The sequence below is a fragment of the Bactrocera neohumeralis genome, chromosome 4 (assembly GCF_024586455.1).
Source record: "Bactrocera neohumeralis isolate Rockhampton chromosome 4, APGP_CSIRO_Bneo_wtdbg2-racon-allhic-juicebox.fasta_v2, whole genome shotgun sequence".
Lineage (NCBI taxonomy): Eukaryota > Metazoa > Arthropoda > Insecta > Diptera > Tephritidae > Bactrocera > Bactrocera neohumeralis.
The window spans coordinates 65311746-65331157 of record NC_065921.1 but is presented as its reverse complement, the minus strand read 5'-3'; the positions used below and the strand labels follow the sequence as shown (position 1 = coordinate 65331157).

General features: G+C 35.5%; 1 protein-coding gene across 1 annotated transcript in view; it reads left to right on the top strand.

Moving 5' to 3' along the window:
• LOC126755361 (uncharacterized) overlaps nucleotides 1-19412 on the top strand; it is a 152810-nt gene that overhangs the window by 74487 nt on the left and 58911 nt on the right. Inside the window, 1 exon segment of the mRNA XM_050467872.1 lies at nucleotides 12073-13105. Within this exon segment, the coding sequence (XP_050323829.1) occupies nucleotides 13010-13105 (96 nt within the window). The 5' untranslated portion in view covers nucleotides 12073-13009.

The following is a 19412-nucleotide window of genomic DNA, read 5'->3' as shown; positions in this document are numbered from 1 at the left end:
ATAGATAAAAATAAAAAAGATAAATAAATGAATGAGGATTGAACCGCGACCTAAGGTCTATTATGCCTTGACTAATCAAAGTTAAGTTGTTGTACGGAAAACTTTTTTATTTGAAAATCTCAGAACAAATTGCTCAGATCGGATTACTACTTGTATAGCATAAAGCTGTCATAAAAATCTTTCTATACCATTTTTTGTATGAAACATGTACCTTTAATGGTTATTACACAGTACAACAGCTAATCTGGGGGGTGAGAAATTCCAAGTCAGGGTGATGGTACTAGGTCAGTATAGTAAAACCCTCAAAGGGTTTGGCGTTCGTATGTGTCAGTTTTTTTTATGACCTTTTAAATTTTTTCTTATGTTATAGTGAACGAAAATTGGGTACCAAATATAGTGTGTAAAAGCTGCTACAACCGTCTAATGGATTGGAAAAATAGACAATAGTGGTTCGCGAGTTATGTTAAACTCCGTTTTTGCCAAAATGTTACAATTAAGCGACAAACCATCAAGATAAGGGAAAAATTTAAAAGGTCATAAAAAAAACTGACACTTGGGAACGCCAAACCCTTTGAGGGTTTTACTACACTGACCTAGTACCATCACCCTGACTTGGAATTTCTCACCCTGAAGCTTTTTGAATACCGCGTATATCCTATTAAAGTTTAGCAAGTAATAAGTTTTAATTGATTAGTCATATAACGGTACAAAATTTTCCAAAGTTCATGCCATGTTTATGAGCGAAATTTGTTTGCGAGATTTTCCTAGTATGAAAGTATCTTCAGCATAGATTACCATTTTATTTTTTGGACCATCAGCTATTTCACTGACGGCAGCCAAAAGCATATGCTCTGCCACCTTACTCACACGTCCTGCCCAAGTTGCCACATTTACCCACAGCTTCTGCTAAAGACAGCACTTTCTGACATCTCTCAACAACTGAGTCGCAGTGAATGTGATTAAATGGCTAGATTTATGTGCACAAATTAAAGCTTATTTGTCATTCTACAGCAACAATACACTGTAAAAATAAATAGTTATTTATGACACAGTGACACCAAATAAAAAATGTGAAAAAGCAACACAACCGAAAAAGCTTGTACAGGAAAAAGAAAAAGTGGAAAAAAATAACAATTAAATGCGAATTAAAGTGAAATTGTGGTTATATACATACTTATATATAATAGGAAGCAAAAATTATGGCAATGAAGGCTCGTAAATAACTTTTGAAATAAGTTGGATTTTTTTTATTATTGTAGGTATATACATATATTGTGTTTTTTAGAACTGAATTGGCGCTGTTGATAACTGGCGGTATTACCGTTAGCTACTACTTTAATGTACATACATTTCGTTTATTATTTTTTCTGCGCTTATTTAGCTTTTCCTTGTTTGTCACCTTCTATTTTCGTCTACGTTCTACTTCTATTTCAGTTTCTTACTTATCACTTTTATTTTCCCATTTTCCACTCTCTCTACTCAACGCGATTTGTATTTCCTCACTAATCTCGCTCGATTTCCGTTCGAGCTGTCTACCGTTAGTCATCTCTTCGCTTTGACCTTTTCCTTTATGCCGTCGCCGCCACGGATTTCTTCGTTCGCGTAGGCGTATGAGTGCTGTGATTCTATAAATACTTAAACACATTCGTCCAGCCATTATTGCTGACCCTTGCCAGAATACCATAGTATGTATTTAGCGCAACACTTGCGTAAGATGACGTTTCATGGGCTTTCAGCGATGTCAGCAAATGAAATATCGCAAGGAAATACGCATATAATCCAGTTAATTTGAATTTACGAGCTTTGAGCGATTTGATATAAAGATAATAGAAGTGAGCCAAAATTTAAACATTTTTGAATATGTTGGGTGAATGGAAGTTTTAATATTTCAAAGACGGTTTTTTCAAAGACTCTATTTGTTTTTGCTATTTGCTGCTAAAAGTTAATGTTAATAAAATGGTTAATAATACAAAAACATAAATCTTGCAAAAATTATTTATTATTTTCAATTTATCTTTTTTTTGCGAAAGTGCAATCAGTGGAAAGGGTAAGCAACTATATTTTAATTATATGAGTACAATATTATATTTTTTTGGGGCTGATTTCAAATTTTTTTTAATGTTGTTATTATATTTAAGTTTTCTTATTTATATAGGGACTAAGGAAAGTAAAACGAGATTATTTCTCAAGTTTAGTAAAAATTCTTACATATAGGACACAATAGAGCTAAAGTCGCGGTGCAAGCCTCATTTATTATCTACATATTTGCCACTAGCTACGAAATAATGTCAACCGAAATTACAAATAGGTATATAGGGGATAAGGCAAGCATTGACACGATTTTGCATATTTTTGGCACAAGTGCACACTGTCATCACAAATATGTTCTCGACAATTTTCAAAACAAGATTTCAGCGAGCGATATGTTAGATGAAATATCTTAAGACCCTATTTGGGTAAAGTTAATCACATCGAACTTAAAAATTTGTAATATGGGAAATAGGTGTGGTTATTATCGGATTTCGTTCATTTTCATAGTGTATAATATGAATATTTGCATATCCTTATATGACAAATTTGATTAAAATCGATCTAGTAGTTCCTGCGGTGTAGGATTTCGCCTAAAGGTGGGGTTTTTAGCTCACAGATGTTCTTCGCTACTCATATCCCTTATACCAAATTCTGGTTTTGTATCTTAATATAGTGCTCAGTTTCGCTTAACGGCGCTTTGTGAGCGCGGCAAAGGACTAACTCCCCGATTTAGAATTAAAACCCCCTGGGTGTTAAAGAACACTTGTGTTAAGTTGCATTGAGATATCTTAATTTCCACTCAAGTTATCTTTTGCACAGATGAACGGACCGACAGCCACAGAGACGGATAGACAGAGATTTTTATAAATTCCTTTTTATATACTCTTGCATCATGCAACGGTCCTACGTATCACCTAAAACTAATCGAAATAGATATGGGGTTATATATGTACATATATATAAATGATCAGGATGACGAGAAAAGTTTAAATCCGGGTGACTGTCTGTCTGTCCGTCCATCCGTTCGTCCATGCAAACTGTAATTTGAGTAAAAATTGAGACATCTTTATTAAACTTTGTATGTGGACTCCGTAGCTCAAAAAGAATTACGAGATCGTAGATGGGTGTAATCGGACAACTGCCACGCCCACAAAACCCCATTAACCGAAAACCTATAAAGTGCCACTGAAATATTAAAATAAGAAATGTAATTTGGCTCAGACAGTATTAAGTTTAATGAATATCTGCAATAAATCAACGAAAGCAAATATTATAAGAACTTTTACCGACAGAGTGAGAATCCAATAAATCGGAAAGTAACCCCGCTCAATCCCCATATAACGCTACTGGAAAAACCACCAAAAGCACAATAAATCAATAAGACTCCGAGATGGCTTGGGAGGGCTTTATGTGTAAATTGGACAATGGGCGTGGCACCGCCCACTATCTAGTGAATTCACATATCTCGGGACCCGATCGACCGATTTCGACTAAATTTAGTACGCATTCTTATATTCCCATATCACAGTGTGAAAATGAGCGAAATGGGACTACAACCACGCCTACTTTCCATTTAACACAATTGTAAATTCCATTTGATTCTTTCACTCTTCATTACACAAATAAAGAAGTTATTAATATAACGGGATAAAATTTTGCACTAATAATTCCTTTAAAGTATGCCATCTTATTACCAAAAAGTGTCCAAATCCAACTAAACTGTTCAAGCCCCTAGGTACCGAATATGTGGACCCGAGTATCTTTACTTGATGTGACAATGTGTGAGATATACAATTGAAATTCAGACAGAATCCTTTCCTGACAATAGTATTTTTGTATATCAAAAATGGGTTGAATCGGGTCAATACTTCCCTGACTCCCCATATGCCTAATATAAAGATTTTCGAAGTTCCATGTGGCTTTACGCTGGACGTATCGACCAATACTTATCTTATGTCTTAATGAAAATTACAGATTATGTTTAACTCATAACAGTGTATCTTTGTGCCTAAAATACATAAAATTGGACCATCTCATACTGCATTGGTTATTCGTGATCATTTCGCCACATTTTCAACTAATATCGTGCCGCAGCCGCCTGATTTACCTACGTGTAACTGGTGGCTATTCAGCAAATTCACATGACCACTCCCCTGACACCGTTTTGACGATGGCCATCACGACGGAGAAATTTTCCAATTGCTAGAATGACTTCGTTAGCATAACTGTGTTGCAGGTATTGCAGCGAAAGGGGATTACTTTGAAGGAGATGAAATAGACAAAATTCACCTTTCAATTTGATCACAGTAGTATACAATTGCTTAGATTCCGATCCTCTGGTTGACGTTTTACACCTTAAGGTATTTCCATGTCTTTGATTCTTGCAAGTTGCAAGAGTTTAAAATGTTCGGTCTAACCCGAACTTAACCCTTTCTTACTTGTTTTTAAATAAGCTTTTTATGTTTTAAAAAGTATATATAATTATTTTTTATTAACACTAATCTCAAACAATTTTTCCTATCACCAGCTGTACTTTCAACGCATTTGCTTTTCAATTATCTTCACTTTTACAACTTCTTAGCATTTATTTGCAAACAATTATGTCCATTCACACTTACAATTCAATTAACGCCTCGTGTTTACGTCCATTGGCCTCGACGCCGCGCGATGGGTACTTCATAAATTCATGCAATAAACTATAAGTGCAGCAGTAAAAACAAAATTATACATAAACAAATATGCACAGAAGCACTTGAAAAAATCATATGACCTATAAACTTCCTTGATTTTCACGCAAACCATTTCCTATCCATCATTTGCTGTGTTTACAACAAAATGCTATTGATAATATTTTCCGAGCGCATTTACAACATTTATTAATTTTCGATTTCACCTCATTTATTTTAAATAAATATTTTATTTATTTGTTTTTTGTTTTTTACCTTAAAAATATTTTCAATTCCAACGTTGTTTGTTTATTTAATAATTTCTGCGACCTCTGAGTAACTACCAACTGATTACGGCCGCAGCGCTAGTAGTGGTCTTCTACCATATATACTTGTATGTGTGTGCTTATTGAAAAGTACTATGTGTGTCCCTGCATTCTAATTAAATAAAAAATGAACGAGTAACTTTATTGTTTATATTTTTTATTATTCATCATTTATTATTCTTTTTTTTTGCTTGCCTTTCTTTGGTGTCAATGTCATATTTATCGATGGGCGCTTTCATTGCGTAAAGCCCTCGTGCAGTGGATTAATTGAATGTCCTTATATGAAAATATCAGTTTGATTAGAGTAAAGAAAAGAGTAAATAAAATAATTGTCGTTGGCCTTTCTTGCCAAAGAATAATGTCGAGAATTCGCACATAAACTTTATTGAAGAAGAAAGCTTGCATATAGTACATATGTATGTATTACTAGTAAGACTTTTCAATTTAAATTTCGCGCGAAAACACATTCGTCGAAATATTTTTTTAGTTAGTACGACTATCAGTGATATCCGTGCCAAATCTCAAATGAAAATAAATATAGTTTCAAAAAACTAAAAAACACGCTTTTAAAGTATGTCAAACTAAAAAGTGAAAAATAATTCTTTGTATAAACTAACAATAATAATGGAGGAAAAATTCCTGTAAACTTAATATCGGCTTCCTACAGTGTCGCTCAAATATTCTAGGTTTCAGTACCACTTAAAAAAAAGTTACAAACAAACATACATACGTACAAGTGAAGCTAATAAAAGCGTATTAATAATCACTAGCGTTTGGTATACGCTTGTCTTTCTGAATTACATAAGATGCTAGGTCGAATATCGTAGCAAAGGTGAACCGATGCCGAAAAACCCAAAAATATGTAAGGGTTATCTTGACAGTTTCTTCGGTTATCGAGGTGTGCTGCCCTCCGAATTTCTTCCAAACGACCAAACTGTCGACAAGGAATACTCTTTGAGTGTTATGCGTCATTTTCACGAAGCTATGCGTTAAAAGAGGACGGAATTATGGGCCAACAACTATTGGTTTTTGCACCACGATAATGCACCATCGCTTACTGCAATGATTCTTCGAGAGTTTTTCGCCAAAGTTTCAACCAATATCCATTCCGTAACCACCATTTTTGCCTGATTTAGATCAGTGCGACTTCTGGCTTTTCAGCAAACTCAAAAGACCGCTACGGGGAAATCATTTTGAGTCGCATGGACATTGAAGGCTATTCCGGAAATTGACTTTAAAAACTGTTTCGAGGATTGGAGAAAATGTTGGCACAAGTGTATTGGTTCCAAGGGAGATTACTTTGAGGTGGACGACATAGATTTTGAAGAATACATTAAAAGTAAATTCATATTTTTAAAACTATGAAGAAAGTCTTACTATAAATACGCCAGAGACATTAAATTTTACCACCGCAATAGTATGAGAAATATTTACGGTAGCCGGTGTGAAAATTGGCAACCCACTTTTGGTCAAATCCCATATCTCGAGACCCGCCCAACCGATTTCGACAAAATTTACTACGTGGAATTAATTTTACATTTTTATGTCACATTATGAAAATAGACGAAATCAGGCAACAACCACGCCTACTTCCTATATAACACAATTTTAAATCCCACTTGATTCGTTCAGTCTCCAGTATACAAATCAAGACGGAATTAATATAACAGGATAACACTTTTCACGACTAATGTCTTTAGTGTGTGCCACTTTATGACAAAAAATTGTTTAAATCCAATAAAAGTTGTTCAAGCCCCTAGATACCGAATATTTAGACTCCAGTGCCTAAAATTGACTTTTGATCGAAAATATCGGCCAATTTGTGAGATATATAATTGAAATTAAGGGATAATCCTTTTCTTATAATGGTATGTCTGTATGTCGAAAATGAGTTGATTCGGACCAATACTTTCCTTAGCCCCCATATACTTAATGTAAAGATTTTCGATCTTCCGGCTGACTCGGCACCGCATATAACGGCCAATATGTGAGTTATCTCAATGAAAATAAGAGAGCGTGTTTTACTCATAACTGTATATCCTTATGCCGAATATAGATAAATTTGAGATTGTATTGGATATCATGATTTATCAGGTTCGATTTCTGCCATTCTTCGAATTTCTAGTTGTAATACTTTGGTAGAATCACTTGTTATAATATAAATAGATTTTTGTTGTCGGCAAAACAACCATAACAATAACAAGTAAGGAAGGGCTAAATTCGGGTGTCACCGAACATTTTATACTCCCGCATGATAAAGTGATAATCGAGATTTCATTATCCGTCATTTACATATTTTTCAAATACCGTATTTGTGTAAAGTTTTATTCCGCTATCATCATTGGTTCCTAATGTATGTATTATACAGAGAAGGCATCAGATGGAATTCAAAATAGCGTTATATTGGAAGAAGGCGTGGTTGTGAACCGATTTCACCCATATTTCGTACATGTCATCAGGGTGTTAAGAAAATATTATGTACCGAATTTCATTGAAATCGGTTTAGTAGTTCCTGAGATATGGTTTTTGGTCCATAAGTGGGCGACGCCACGCCCATTTTCAATTTTTAAAAAAGCCTGGGTGCAGCTTCCTTCTGCAATTCTTCCGTAAAATTTAGTGTTTCTGACGTTTTTTGTTAGTCGGTTAACGCACATTTAGTGATTTTCAACATAACCTTTTTATGGAAGGTGGGCGTGGTTATTATCCGATTTCTTCCATTTTTGAACTGTATATGGAAATGCCTGAAGGAGTTTGGTTGACATAGCTATAGTAGTTTCCGAGATATGTACAAAAAACTTAGTAGGGGGCGGGGCCACGCCCACTTTTCCAAAAAAAATACGTCCAAATATGCCCCTCGCTAATGCGATCCTTTGTGCAAAATTTCACTTTAATATCTTTATTTATGGCTTAGTTATGACACTTTATAGGTTTTCGCCATTTTGTAGGCGTGGCAGTGGGCTGATTTTGCCCATATTCGAACTTAACCTTCTTATAGAGCCAAGAAATACGTGTACCAAGTTTCATCACGATATCTCAATTTTTACTCAAGTTACAGCTTGCACGGACGGACGGACGGACAGACGGATTTCAACTCTACTCGTCACCCTGATCACTTTGGTATATGTATATAATCCTATATCTGACTCTTTTAGTTTTAGGACTTACAAACAACCGTTATGTGAACAAAACTATAATACTCTCTTTAGCAACTTTGTTGCGAGAGTATAAAAACTTGAAGAATATTTCTTGAACTTCAAATAAAAAGCACCAACTTTAGCATTCATATTTTCAAGATTTCATATATCGTCGTAAGAGACATTCCTTTAGATTATTTATACTAAAAGCTATATATTTATCACATTTATATTCCAAGAAAGTATTTTTTTAACAATGCGAAAATATATTAAAACCCTTTTCACTTACGACACTTAAACTAATTCCTTCCATTACTCAGCGCTCGCTTGAGCTACCTTCATAAATCCATAAACAATTTTGCAACAAATGAAACAAATACATCAAACACACCAAAGAAAAGACGTAAACAATTAAAAGGCAAGAAATATGTAAACACAATGTCAAGTAATTAAATGCTAATTACTATTGTAAAACTTTTATGCGCACAATTTCATTACCAATTACTAATTACCTATTAAAAATGATAAAAAAGGTGACAAGTCGAATTAGCACTTTTCCTTGAACTTATTAGTAACTACATAATAATAAAACAATATATATGAAAAAGTAAGAGAACATAAAACAGTTAGTAATATGCTAATAACAGTTAAGAAAAATTCAAGAGAAGGTGTGAAGAAATGCGTGGCTAATTATGAAAATATTTACGAAATAAATGCAGCAAAAAAGCATAAGAGAATTAATTGGTCACCTTCCCTGCAATTTAACTGAATTAGCAATACCGAATATCCGTTTTGGGTGTGAAATCTTCTTCATCCATGTTAATTTATGAATCGTTCGAGCGTTAATGAGCTTCACATATATCCGCGAAAGGAATTCGTCGAAGAGAGTGACTTTAAATAACGGGAATTTAAAGAAAAATTCATGTAAACTCAATAAAGTGCTGTTAGTGGAAAGTTACCAAACGTGCAGTGAGAAAAATTAATATTTAAAAGAAGGAAAATAGAAATTATTATTAAATAAATGTTTACTAGGAGGAATAGTCAAAGAAGTTCAAAGATTGAAAATTATATTTGATGACAAAAAGTGTGGTGAATATATTTTTTCCAACTATTTTCTAAGGCAACTCTCAAAAGTAGCAATGTTATCCATTCTGGTCTCTTCTTGTGCCTACTCGTAAGAGATAAGCTAGTTATCGACCAACATCAGTATTTTTAAATTGTTTGAAAAAATTAGTCCGATGAGTTTAGATTATCTTACCCTTTACTTTTTTGTAGTTGCTTCGAACTCGGCTCTAAATAAATTTCAGTTCATAATTTCGCCAATAACAATTTGGGATGGGGCTATTTGTTAGAGTTACCGATTTTACCGACCAAAAAGGTTTATCAAGCTGGCTTATATGTAGAACACTCCCCAAATATTAGTGTCGAAACTAGAGCTATGGAGACTTGATGGTGTTGACAAAATGATTCCAGAATTTATTTCGAAATTTTGCGGAGACTTAAAATACCTCTCAGTGGACGTCGGAATCTATTGTGCGAAACTAAATCTCAGGCAAACCTTCAAGCTGTCGGAATACTACAGTATTTTCCAGGCAGAAGTCTTTTCGGCCGGGCAGCTGGAAATGACATACAGGATATCAATCTTTATATATAAAAAGTACGTGTCACTTTGTTTGTCCGCGATGGACTCCTAAACTACTGAACCGATTTTATTAAAATTTAGCACACTGTGTCCAGTTCGAACCAACTTAGAAGATAGGATAGTTAAAACAATTCATAAATAAAGAATACAGTGAAAGCTCTCTTAAATGGACGCCCTATTAAGCGGATATCTCTATTAACTGGACAGAAACGCTGCTAACCAGAAATTGAGAAAGCAGCCTTAAATTCGTTATTTTTTCCAATGAAATTTATATGTATGAACACTTCCAAAATTAAACCTCAAGTACAATCCTTTGGATTCTTATACCGACAAAAACGTTTTCGCCTTTATTCGCAAATAAAATTTTCACTGAATTGAGTTTATTATATGAATAATAGTATAAAGTGTATACCACAGCAACGCGTGGCCGGGTCCCTTGGTACTTGTATAATACATAAATCGATAGCCAGCGGCAATTAAAGCAATAATCTCATATCGCAGTACGTCAAAGAATGTTTTTAAAAATAGGGAGGCAATAGATAAGATGGGTGCATATATTCTGGGTTCCAGACCAAAAGAGCGTTCCGTGAAGTGAAATACCTGATGTGTTTGTGATGTCGTTAAAAACGATACACAACGAAATTTCAGAAAGTACTGATACACGGATCTAGGGGAGATGGAATTCCTTAGGGGTACGCAAGTTCGCCAAGATTAAGCGCAGGAGAACGGAAGGAAGTCATGCAAGTTTTTCACTTACGCAGTATCGAAATGTCTGCAGGACGGTGGTTTGCCTAATAACAGGTCACAACCTACGGGCATCAGATGTGAGCCGGATGGGCTTAGGTAACAATGATACATGCAGAAAGTGTAGGGAAGTAGACATCTACAAATTGGCTTAGATATATAGGAGCATCCCAATTCAAGGGGCTGGGTGAAGTTTCTAAATTAGATATCAGGTCTCTATTAAACTTCACAAAAAAACGTTGAGACCCTGCATGACGAAAACTTCAGCACCGGTAGGTACATGTATGCAATGACAGGCAGCCAGGGTAACCTAACATACACAAACAAATGCTTTCAGCTTTCTATTAAACTACTTTTGGAGGTTTCATGGAAATTTCCAAGATAATAGAAATCAGGTTGTAATGTTTTTATACAAAGCAGCAACAAAGTCCACAGGATGAGTAAGGGAATGTCATGGGAATGAAGGCATTCTTCAAGACATGTGTTTTAAATTTTAGTTAAGATTAACGTATACAGTATAAAGTCACCCGAAAGATCTAAAACCTTTATATTATCGATATTTTCGGTCAAACACAGATGCCGGGGTCCACAAATTCGGTACCTAGAGGCTTGAACAGTTCTGGTTGGATTTCAGCAAATTTTTGGTCATAAGATGGCATACTTTAAGGACTTGTATCCCGTTTTAATAATTACTACTTGAATTGTGTACTGGAAAGTGACAGAATCAAATAGAATTTAAAGTTTTGCTATATGGGAAGTAGGCGTGGTTGTAGTCCAATTTTGCTCATTTCCGCCCTGTGGTATAGGGATATGAGAAGAACACTATGTACTAAATTTAGTCGAAATCGGTCGACCGGGTCCCGAGACCGGCGGACGGACGGACAGACAGACAGTCACCCGGATTTCAACTAGTCTCGTCATCCCGATCATTTATATATACACAACCCTATATCTATCTCGATTAGTTTTAGGTGAACAAAACTATTATACTCTGGAGCAACATGTTGCAAAAGTATAAAAAATGAAGGGAATGAAAACATTGTGTTTACTTCTTTGGGATCTCTCTTTCTCGGTCGTATTGTCAATTTATACCGATTAACAAGGTCAAGTATGAAAATATGCCCTGCTTTCGCCGAGTCTGGCTCCAACGGCTATAAATCATGAACCAGCTGATCGTTACACCTGTTCCTGAGGTTTAATACTGCACTTTTTCGAAAAAGCCAAGCATACCTCTGTACCATATAATATTATAGGGCGGATAACACTTGTGTAAGGTCAAGGGACCTTGGGTTCGAAGTGGTAAATAAAAATTCTAAACATATTTTTGTATTAAAAGATCACCACAAAATTTATTAATTTGTCCAACGGACCTTGTCACATTTTTCATGTTTTTACGATAACCAATATTCTTATGAACTAAATGTAAATCAATAATTATTTATAACATTTTTTTACTTCTTTAAATGTTTTTTATTGCCTTTTTTATTGCTTCAAAAAAATTAAAATAATGAAATTTCATCTGCTTCTAGGCTCTCCGGGACAGTTCAACGCTTAATTGCTGACCGCATTTGCATGACTTAATTACTCTGGTGTTAAATACCAAACTTAAAATATATATACAGCACAGTGTGCCAATTTTGTAAACAACAACAAGTACAACAGAAGTCAAGCAACAAGATATGCTGCAGAACTAAAGCGGAGCGCCAGTGAGCCGCCACAGGGTGCCAACAAAACGAATGAGCGCCAACAGTGCGGAAACATAAATCATATAAAGGCAAGTGAAAATTAGCAGTAGCAACAACAACAACAACTACAATATACAGTAATATTTGAAAGCGAAGAAAGTGGCAATTAAAATGACAGCAATTATTTTCTAAAATTTTTAAGAGCATATAAGAAAGATTGAGGAAAAGAAAACGCTATCAAAAGGAATGAGAAATTGAGTTGCTGAGAAAATTATGCATACTACACTCCTGGAAATATTTTTGACACGAAGAAACAAAATACAACAAGTCAGCTAATGTTGAAAAAGATAACTAGACAACTTGAAACAATAACAATAACAATACTAGCTGCAAAATTCGAAAAAATCGGCAATTTTCTGCACCGCTGAGGATCAAGGAAATATTCTACGCAGTAAAACTAACCCGCAAATGTTTTTAAACTTCAGCAAACAACAACAATAAAACTTTAAATTAAGCAGGAAATGTGGGTAGGAAAATTTGAAAACTTAAAGGAAGTTAAATTGCAGTATTTATAAACTATATATAAATATAATGAATTAAAAGTCTAACAGTAATTTTGCAAAAACAGTTTGAATAAAACAAAAACAACTGTAACGACACTGTTGCTGTATCAACTAAGAAGTATATACAAATTAATAACACGACTGTATAAGCAGAAAAAACCAAAAATAATATTTCTCAACAATAAACTCTCATAAGCAACATAACACATCATAACAGTATGGATAAGAAAAATAAATCGAAACCAAAATCTAAGCCGAAGCGTTTGAAGCCCAACAAGGAGTCAAGCACAGCGCTGGATGTGGACCTGTGGGAGGTAATTACAAAGATATTACTAATCTCAAAGTTCTCTTTCTATAGCTTTATGCTCTCGGATCAAAATTTTCATAACTCTGGAGGTACTACTGTGTCCAAAAAATAACATTGTATTTATTTTGAAAATTCTTTATTTATTCTTCCAAATCAATTTCATCCCCTTCAAAGTAATCCCCTCCCGATGCAATGCACTTATGCCAACGGATTTTCCAATCTTCGAAACACTGGTTGTAGTCACTTTCTGGGATGGCCTTCAGTTCCGTCTTCGCTGCGGCTTGAATCTCCTCTATCGTATAAAAACGGTGTCCCCGGAGCGGTCTTTTGAGCTTGGTGAACAGCCAGAAGTCGCACGGCGCCAAATCAGGTGAATACGGTGGTTGCGGAACGATATGGGTTGAGTTTTTGGCGAAATTATCACGAATTACGAGGGCAGTATGGGATGGTGCATTATCGTGGTGTAAAAACCAAGAATTGTCTTTCCACAATTCCGGCCTTTTTAGGCGGATAGCATTACGCAAACCACGCATAACGTTCAAATGATCTTCCTTGTTGACTGTTTGACCGGTTGGAAGGAATTCATAATGCACAACACCACGATAATCGAAGAAAACAGTCAACATGACCTTGATTTTTAAGCGACTTTGGCGCGATGTTTTTGGTCTCGGCTCTCTTTTGGCACGATATTCGCTCGATTGATCGGTTGTTTCGAAGTCGTTAGCATAGATCCAAGTCATAATGCGTTTCATGACACCCTGGTAGTCGGAAAGCAACGTTTCACACACTTTAACGCGACGCCTTTTTCCCAAAAAATTCAAGGTTTTCGGTACCAGTCGAGATTTGACACGCTTGAGGCCCAAAACATCCATCAAAATGGTATTGGCTGAGCCTTTCGATATGCCAACTACATCAGCAAGGTCTCTAATTGTTAAGCGATGGTTTTTCAACAAGTCTTTGATTTGTTGAACGTGAGCTTCGTCGGTTGAGGTTGATGGTCGCCCTGGACGCTCTTCGTCTTCGACACGTTCACGGCTGGCTTGGAACTCACTATACCACTTGTAAACATTTTTTTTAGACATAGCCTCATCACCAAAGGCTTTCTGCACCATCCTCAACGTATCCGCAGCAGAAAATTGATTCCGTAAACAAAATTTTATGCAAACTCTTTGCTTAACAAATTTCGACATCGCAAAAAACGAAAAACTCACTTTTAGCAGCTCACAAAACGACACGTATCTCAAACACTAATGAATATTTTGACATGAAATTTGACATAAATGTGACGGACAGTACTACCAACCTAAAAAAAAATAATTCTCCAAATCCTTCGACGCGCGCAGTTTAAATTCAAATGTCACCTTATTTTTTGGGCACAGTAGTATATTAGAATAAGTTCTAGTTCTAGTTTTTAAAATGACGGTTTAGTTATACTGTACCTATACTATTTAACTCATGGAATTTTACTCGGCCTTTAACCTGAGGAGAGATCGCCTACTTATAGATATATTCACTACAAATATAATTATTTTCTATGTTTGTAACATGTTGTAGGCAGTAAGAAAATGATAAAATTTCAATAATTACGCTGATTTAACCTCTCTTTAGTCGTGAAAATGTATTATAAAGGGGGATCCATTTCTAGATTCTTTACTTTTTTAATGAAAAAACACAGAAACTTCAAATTTAATGGGAAATGTTTACTTTTATTCGAAAGAACATTCCTTGACATTTATTTTTTTAAGCTACGTCTCAGATGGATCATCCGTTGAGTTCAGTTTTCGGTGACTCGTTCGAGCATTTCGATTGGTAACTGGAGAATCTGACGCGATGTTTTGCTCCAAGACCTGAATTGAAGCGGTATTGCCCGCATAGACATTCGACTTTTACAAATTACTTCAATTTCAGGCTTCAAATAATTGGTTATCATGGCATCATTTTTGAAGAAATATGGCCCGCTGATTCCACCGGCCCATAAATCACACCAAACCGTTGTTTTTTCTGAATGAAATGGCAGTTCTTGAATCTTTTCAGGTTGCTCTTCATCCCAAATGCTGCATTTTGCATAAATTGATGAACAAAATTTAGCTCGAAATCGTCGGACATTCTTGGAACTTTTCAAGAGGCCATAGAGCGAAGCGATGTTGCTTGGGAAGGTGAATGGCTTCAGTTTTTGCACAAGCTGCATTTTTTACGTCCCATACGTCAGTCCGAGTTGCTGCGAACCGCGCCGAATCGACTCGCCACGGTCTTCGTGTACATTCTAAGCTACGGCTGCTATATTTTCTTCAATGCGTGCTGGAGTGGTCTACTCAGCCGATTATTATCCAGTATGAAGGCTGGTTTTCAAGATTTACTGAACAAAAATAACATGATTGTCAAAAAAGCATATCGAAAAAAGTACCTCTACTTGGATCAACAGTTATAACCATATCTCTCTCGATTAATTTAGGTGTTTTTATGAACTTTTGAACAATTTCGGGCTTTTATATAATGATAACTCAGGGCTGTTTTCTGCCCTTTCTTGTATTCTGAGTAAAACCCTACCGAATCCTGTTATACTAGTCGTGGAAATCAGACTGCAAATTATACACCAGTTTCCTTACATAATAGAGTTGGAAATAATTACAATAATTATTATAATTTCGCACAATTTTTTCTAAATCGTACTTCAGTCGTTATCTTTGAATTACTTTTCCGTTCAATTCTTTTGATCTGCTTCAATCATTTCTGCACCTACTTTATATCCATTGCTAGCGTATGTAAATGACAGCCTCATTTTTGGTTTAGTAGTTGAAGTTTTCCCACGCCGTCTTAGTAAATTTTTCCTACATTGCCCTTTTTAAACCTCCCTCAAATGCTGGAGTTTACGCCAGTAAAAGCCACCATGGGCATTTAATGGCTCATAAACACTTCACACTTTGGTAACATCCATATGACTCTCCAAAGAAACTCAACTTAAGCTTAAATTACAATACGACTTTTATCTCTCGCCGCGCAGCTAAAGAAACGCGAAGCCACTAAAATATGCAAAGTATATTTGTCAGTATTCATATTTCCCTTTCAACTTCAAGCCTCTCAGAAAACTATAAATATTTGCTTGTAAAACGAGCACTTTTGCAAGACTGCTTAAATATTTATATGAATTGCCAGAGAAGAATATACAATAATTCCAAAATTTAATGTTAAACAACAAAGTGTGCGAAATTTATGTGAGTAACAAGGGCTGTTTGATTAGTCAGTGAGTTTCGGAATATAATAATAAATATTTTGTTAGAGTAGCTTTTCGTTAATAGTATAAAAAAGAAGTAAACCCATTTTCAAGAAAAAGTTTACTATATTTTATCAATGTAAAGTAGAAATCTAGACTTCTTGTTACATAGTCATTTCTTTCGGCTTGGAACTATCGAAATCGAATTAGCGTTGAGCCAATCCAACAATTAAGCAGCTCTGTCCTTGGTTAACCTTATGCCATAATCGTTATGAATAGGTTTAACGTCTTTCACCAATGATTACTTTATTTGAGGGGTCCCAAATCCAGCGCATAAACCTGGAAAGCGGAGGTTCGCTTTCTCACTTTCACTCGTCTTCAAACTGATGTTCTTTGGCTACCTAGAAGATACTTGGTTCAAGACCGGAAGTCCTATGCTGCTTGAGCTATATGCAAAATATTCATTTCTGGCCACCCCCAAGTGAATGGCGCTCAGAGAACTTTTCTCACTTGCGTGAACTTCTACACATGACTCCATCCTCCCTTCTTTGTACATACCCGTTTGATTTACGACCTAGTTTCGAGAAAACCGGCTTGTCAATCATCGCACTTATTAACAGTTAATCTACTTATCTAACTAATGTGAGAGTAACTTGAACTACTGAGCTTAAGAGCACCATTCTTAATTAAGTGTAATACTTTCTTAATTCCCTACTATCTTTATTTACAGAAAAAAGGTCGCTTAGTTTTTCTAAATTTTTTACTATCCTTCCTATTCTTCTAGTTTTCTTTAAATGAATAATAGTACTGCCCTTTAAAATTTTTTTGTTGGTTGAAGCTTCGAAGAAATCGTATTGAAAGCCCTTTCAGCCCTCAAAGACAATTCTGTTTTTTCCTGAAACTAAAATGTAAAAAAAATTGTCTCATAGCCATGAGTTTGGAAATAGGTAGCAAGTTTTTATTAACATTTTCCAAATTTCAAAATGCTGTTTTTCTTTTCGAAGAAAATTGTTTGAGATTACATTTGACAGCAGCCACTCAACAGAGGTTAATTGACAACAGTCTACTAACAGCTGTTCTAACAGTTGAAATTATGTTAAGACGGTGTTACAATCGAAGCCAGTATACGATTACGATTCTGTCTACTACTTATCGAAACATTCTCGTAACACCCGAAAAATCTCAAATCTGCAAACAGCCACGCTTTACATAGGTCTGTAATTCAAAGCGAATTTCGCGGTGCTGCAGACGTGGTGGAGCGTTGCCTCTGTTTCAATTTTCTCTTTTGTGTTTTTTATGTTTCTCCAGTGCCTTCTCCTCCGCCACACATTTGACAGTAAATTATGGTTGAATTGCGAAATAAAAGCGCCATCAACTGACCGTGCGGGCGGAGTGCCTCCGTCGCGTTTGTTCTACTTTTTATGCTTATGTGTGCGTGTGTGTGAGTGTATGTGTTTAGGCCATGTCGCTTTTTGGCATTTAGTCATGGACTGTTGGCTGCTCGCCAAATTACTGTTATTGTGTATTCACAGTCCCGTTACTCGCCCTTCCATTGCAATGACTTTGAAAATTAGTAGCAGAGTACCCCCCAGCCCTCCCGGCGGAAGCTCGCAGCATAGTGTTTGAAGACATGTTGATTTTTTATGTTGTTCAAATTTGATTTTTGTTCTTATTTTATGCAATTTCCATTTCCCTTCCTTTTTGCTTGCTGCGCTAATGCCTTCAAAGTGTCAACGACAAGTGTTACCAATTTGAGAGCGAACAGCAACAAAACAACGCTGACTGCCGACAATTGTTCGCACACTTGCCCTCTTTGTTGTTTTTGTTTTTGTGTTGTTGTTATTTTCATATTTTTTTTTCATTCTTTGTTTCGTTTTACTATTTCACACCCACACTTAACCATTACGCCCTTCAATATTCTCGGTCAGCAAAAACCAAACAAAACATGCAACAACAAATACAGTGTTGTTGTTGTCCTTTCTTGGCTTTCATCTCAGCATCTTATGCAGTCTGTCAACCTCGCAGTTTCTACTATAGTTTCCCTATTATATATAAATTTTGTGCCGTTAATTATCATTGCTTTCTCACCAACACTTTGCTCTTGCATTACGCGCTCTCTTTTATCCTTTCTTTTCCACAAGCATACTCTTCCACACACAGCACCTTCAGCACTAGACACCGAAAATCGCTTAGCCTCCACCTTACATCAAGGTTGTTTACCTTGAATTATTTGTGTGCTCTTTTACCTTGTCGGCCTCGTCAAAGCAGGGTTGCACCGCTTTCGAGTTAATTCCTTTGTTTAATGACATTCAAGTTCAAGTTTTCGGATTTCCGTTTTCTTTCTAATTGTTTATTGTCAGTAATTTCTTGTACTGCCAGTAGATTGTATATACATACATACATATATACATGTATACATACATCATATAGTAAATTGTAGTGGGGTTAAAGGTCAGTGTCGCCAACAGTGTCATTGAATCATAAATATTTGCTGAATAAACAAAATATTTGTGTATTTTTGCAAGCTTTTCAGCAAATAACTGTATAAATTAGCAGTCATTTCTGCGACAACAATAACAAATATGGCGATATTATGCTTAATTTGCTCATTTTGCTCAAATATTTAGGTTTACGAACGCACATAGGACTCTTCAGAGTGCACAGGCTAACAATTATTAAAGAATGAACCAGAGACCAATATACCTAATAACTACGAGTATATTAAAGATCTTAGAAACAAAAATGACAATGCTGAAAAGCAAAAGTACTCATATATCTCATTTATAGTATAATATATCTTCTTTATGTTTGCATGAGCTGAATCTGGCTTCTGGGAGCTACTAATTTCATGCGTATAACCGATTTAATAAGTGATGACTCTAACTTGTTTGGCCAAAGAAAGAAAAACAAATCGATGATACCGAGCCACAAGCGCCTTGTTCAGAACCTTCTCTTCGTAAAAATTCCAAAATTTATAAAGCTCTCTAATGAAAAGTTACCTTAAGTGAACAAGTACAAATTCATAAGTAGATTTTAAGGTTTAGTGGAAGTTTGAATGAGAATATATGTCTCCTTTATTTTTAGTACGTTTTGGGTACCAAAG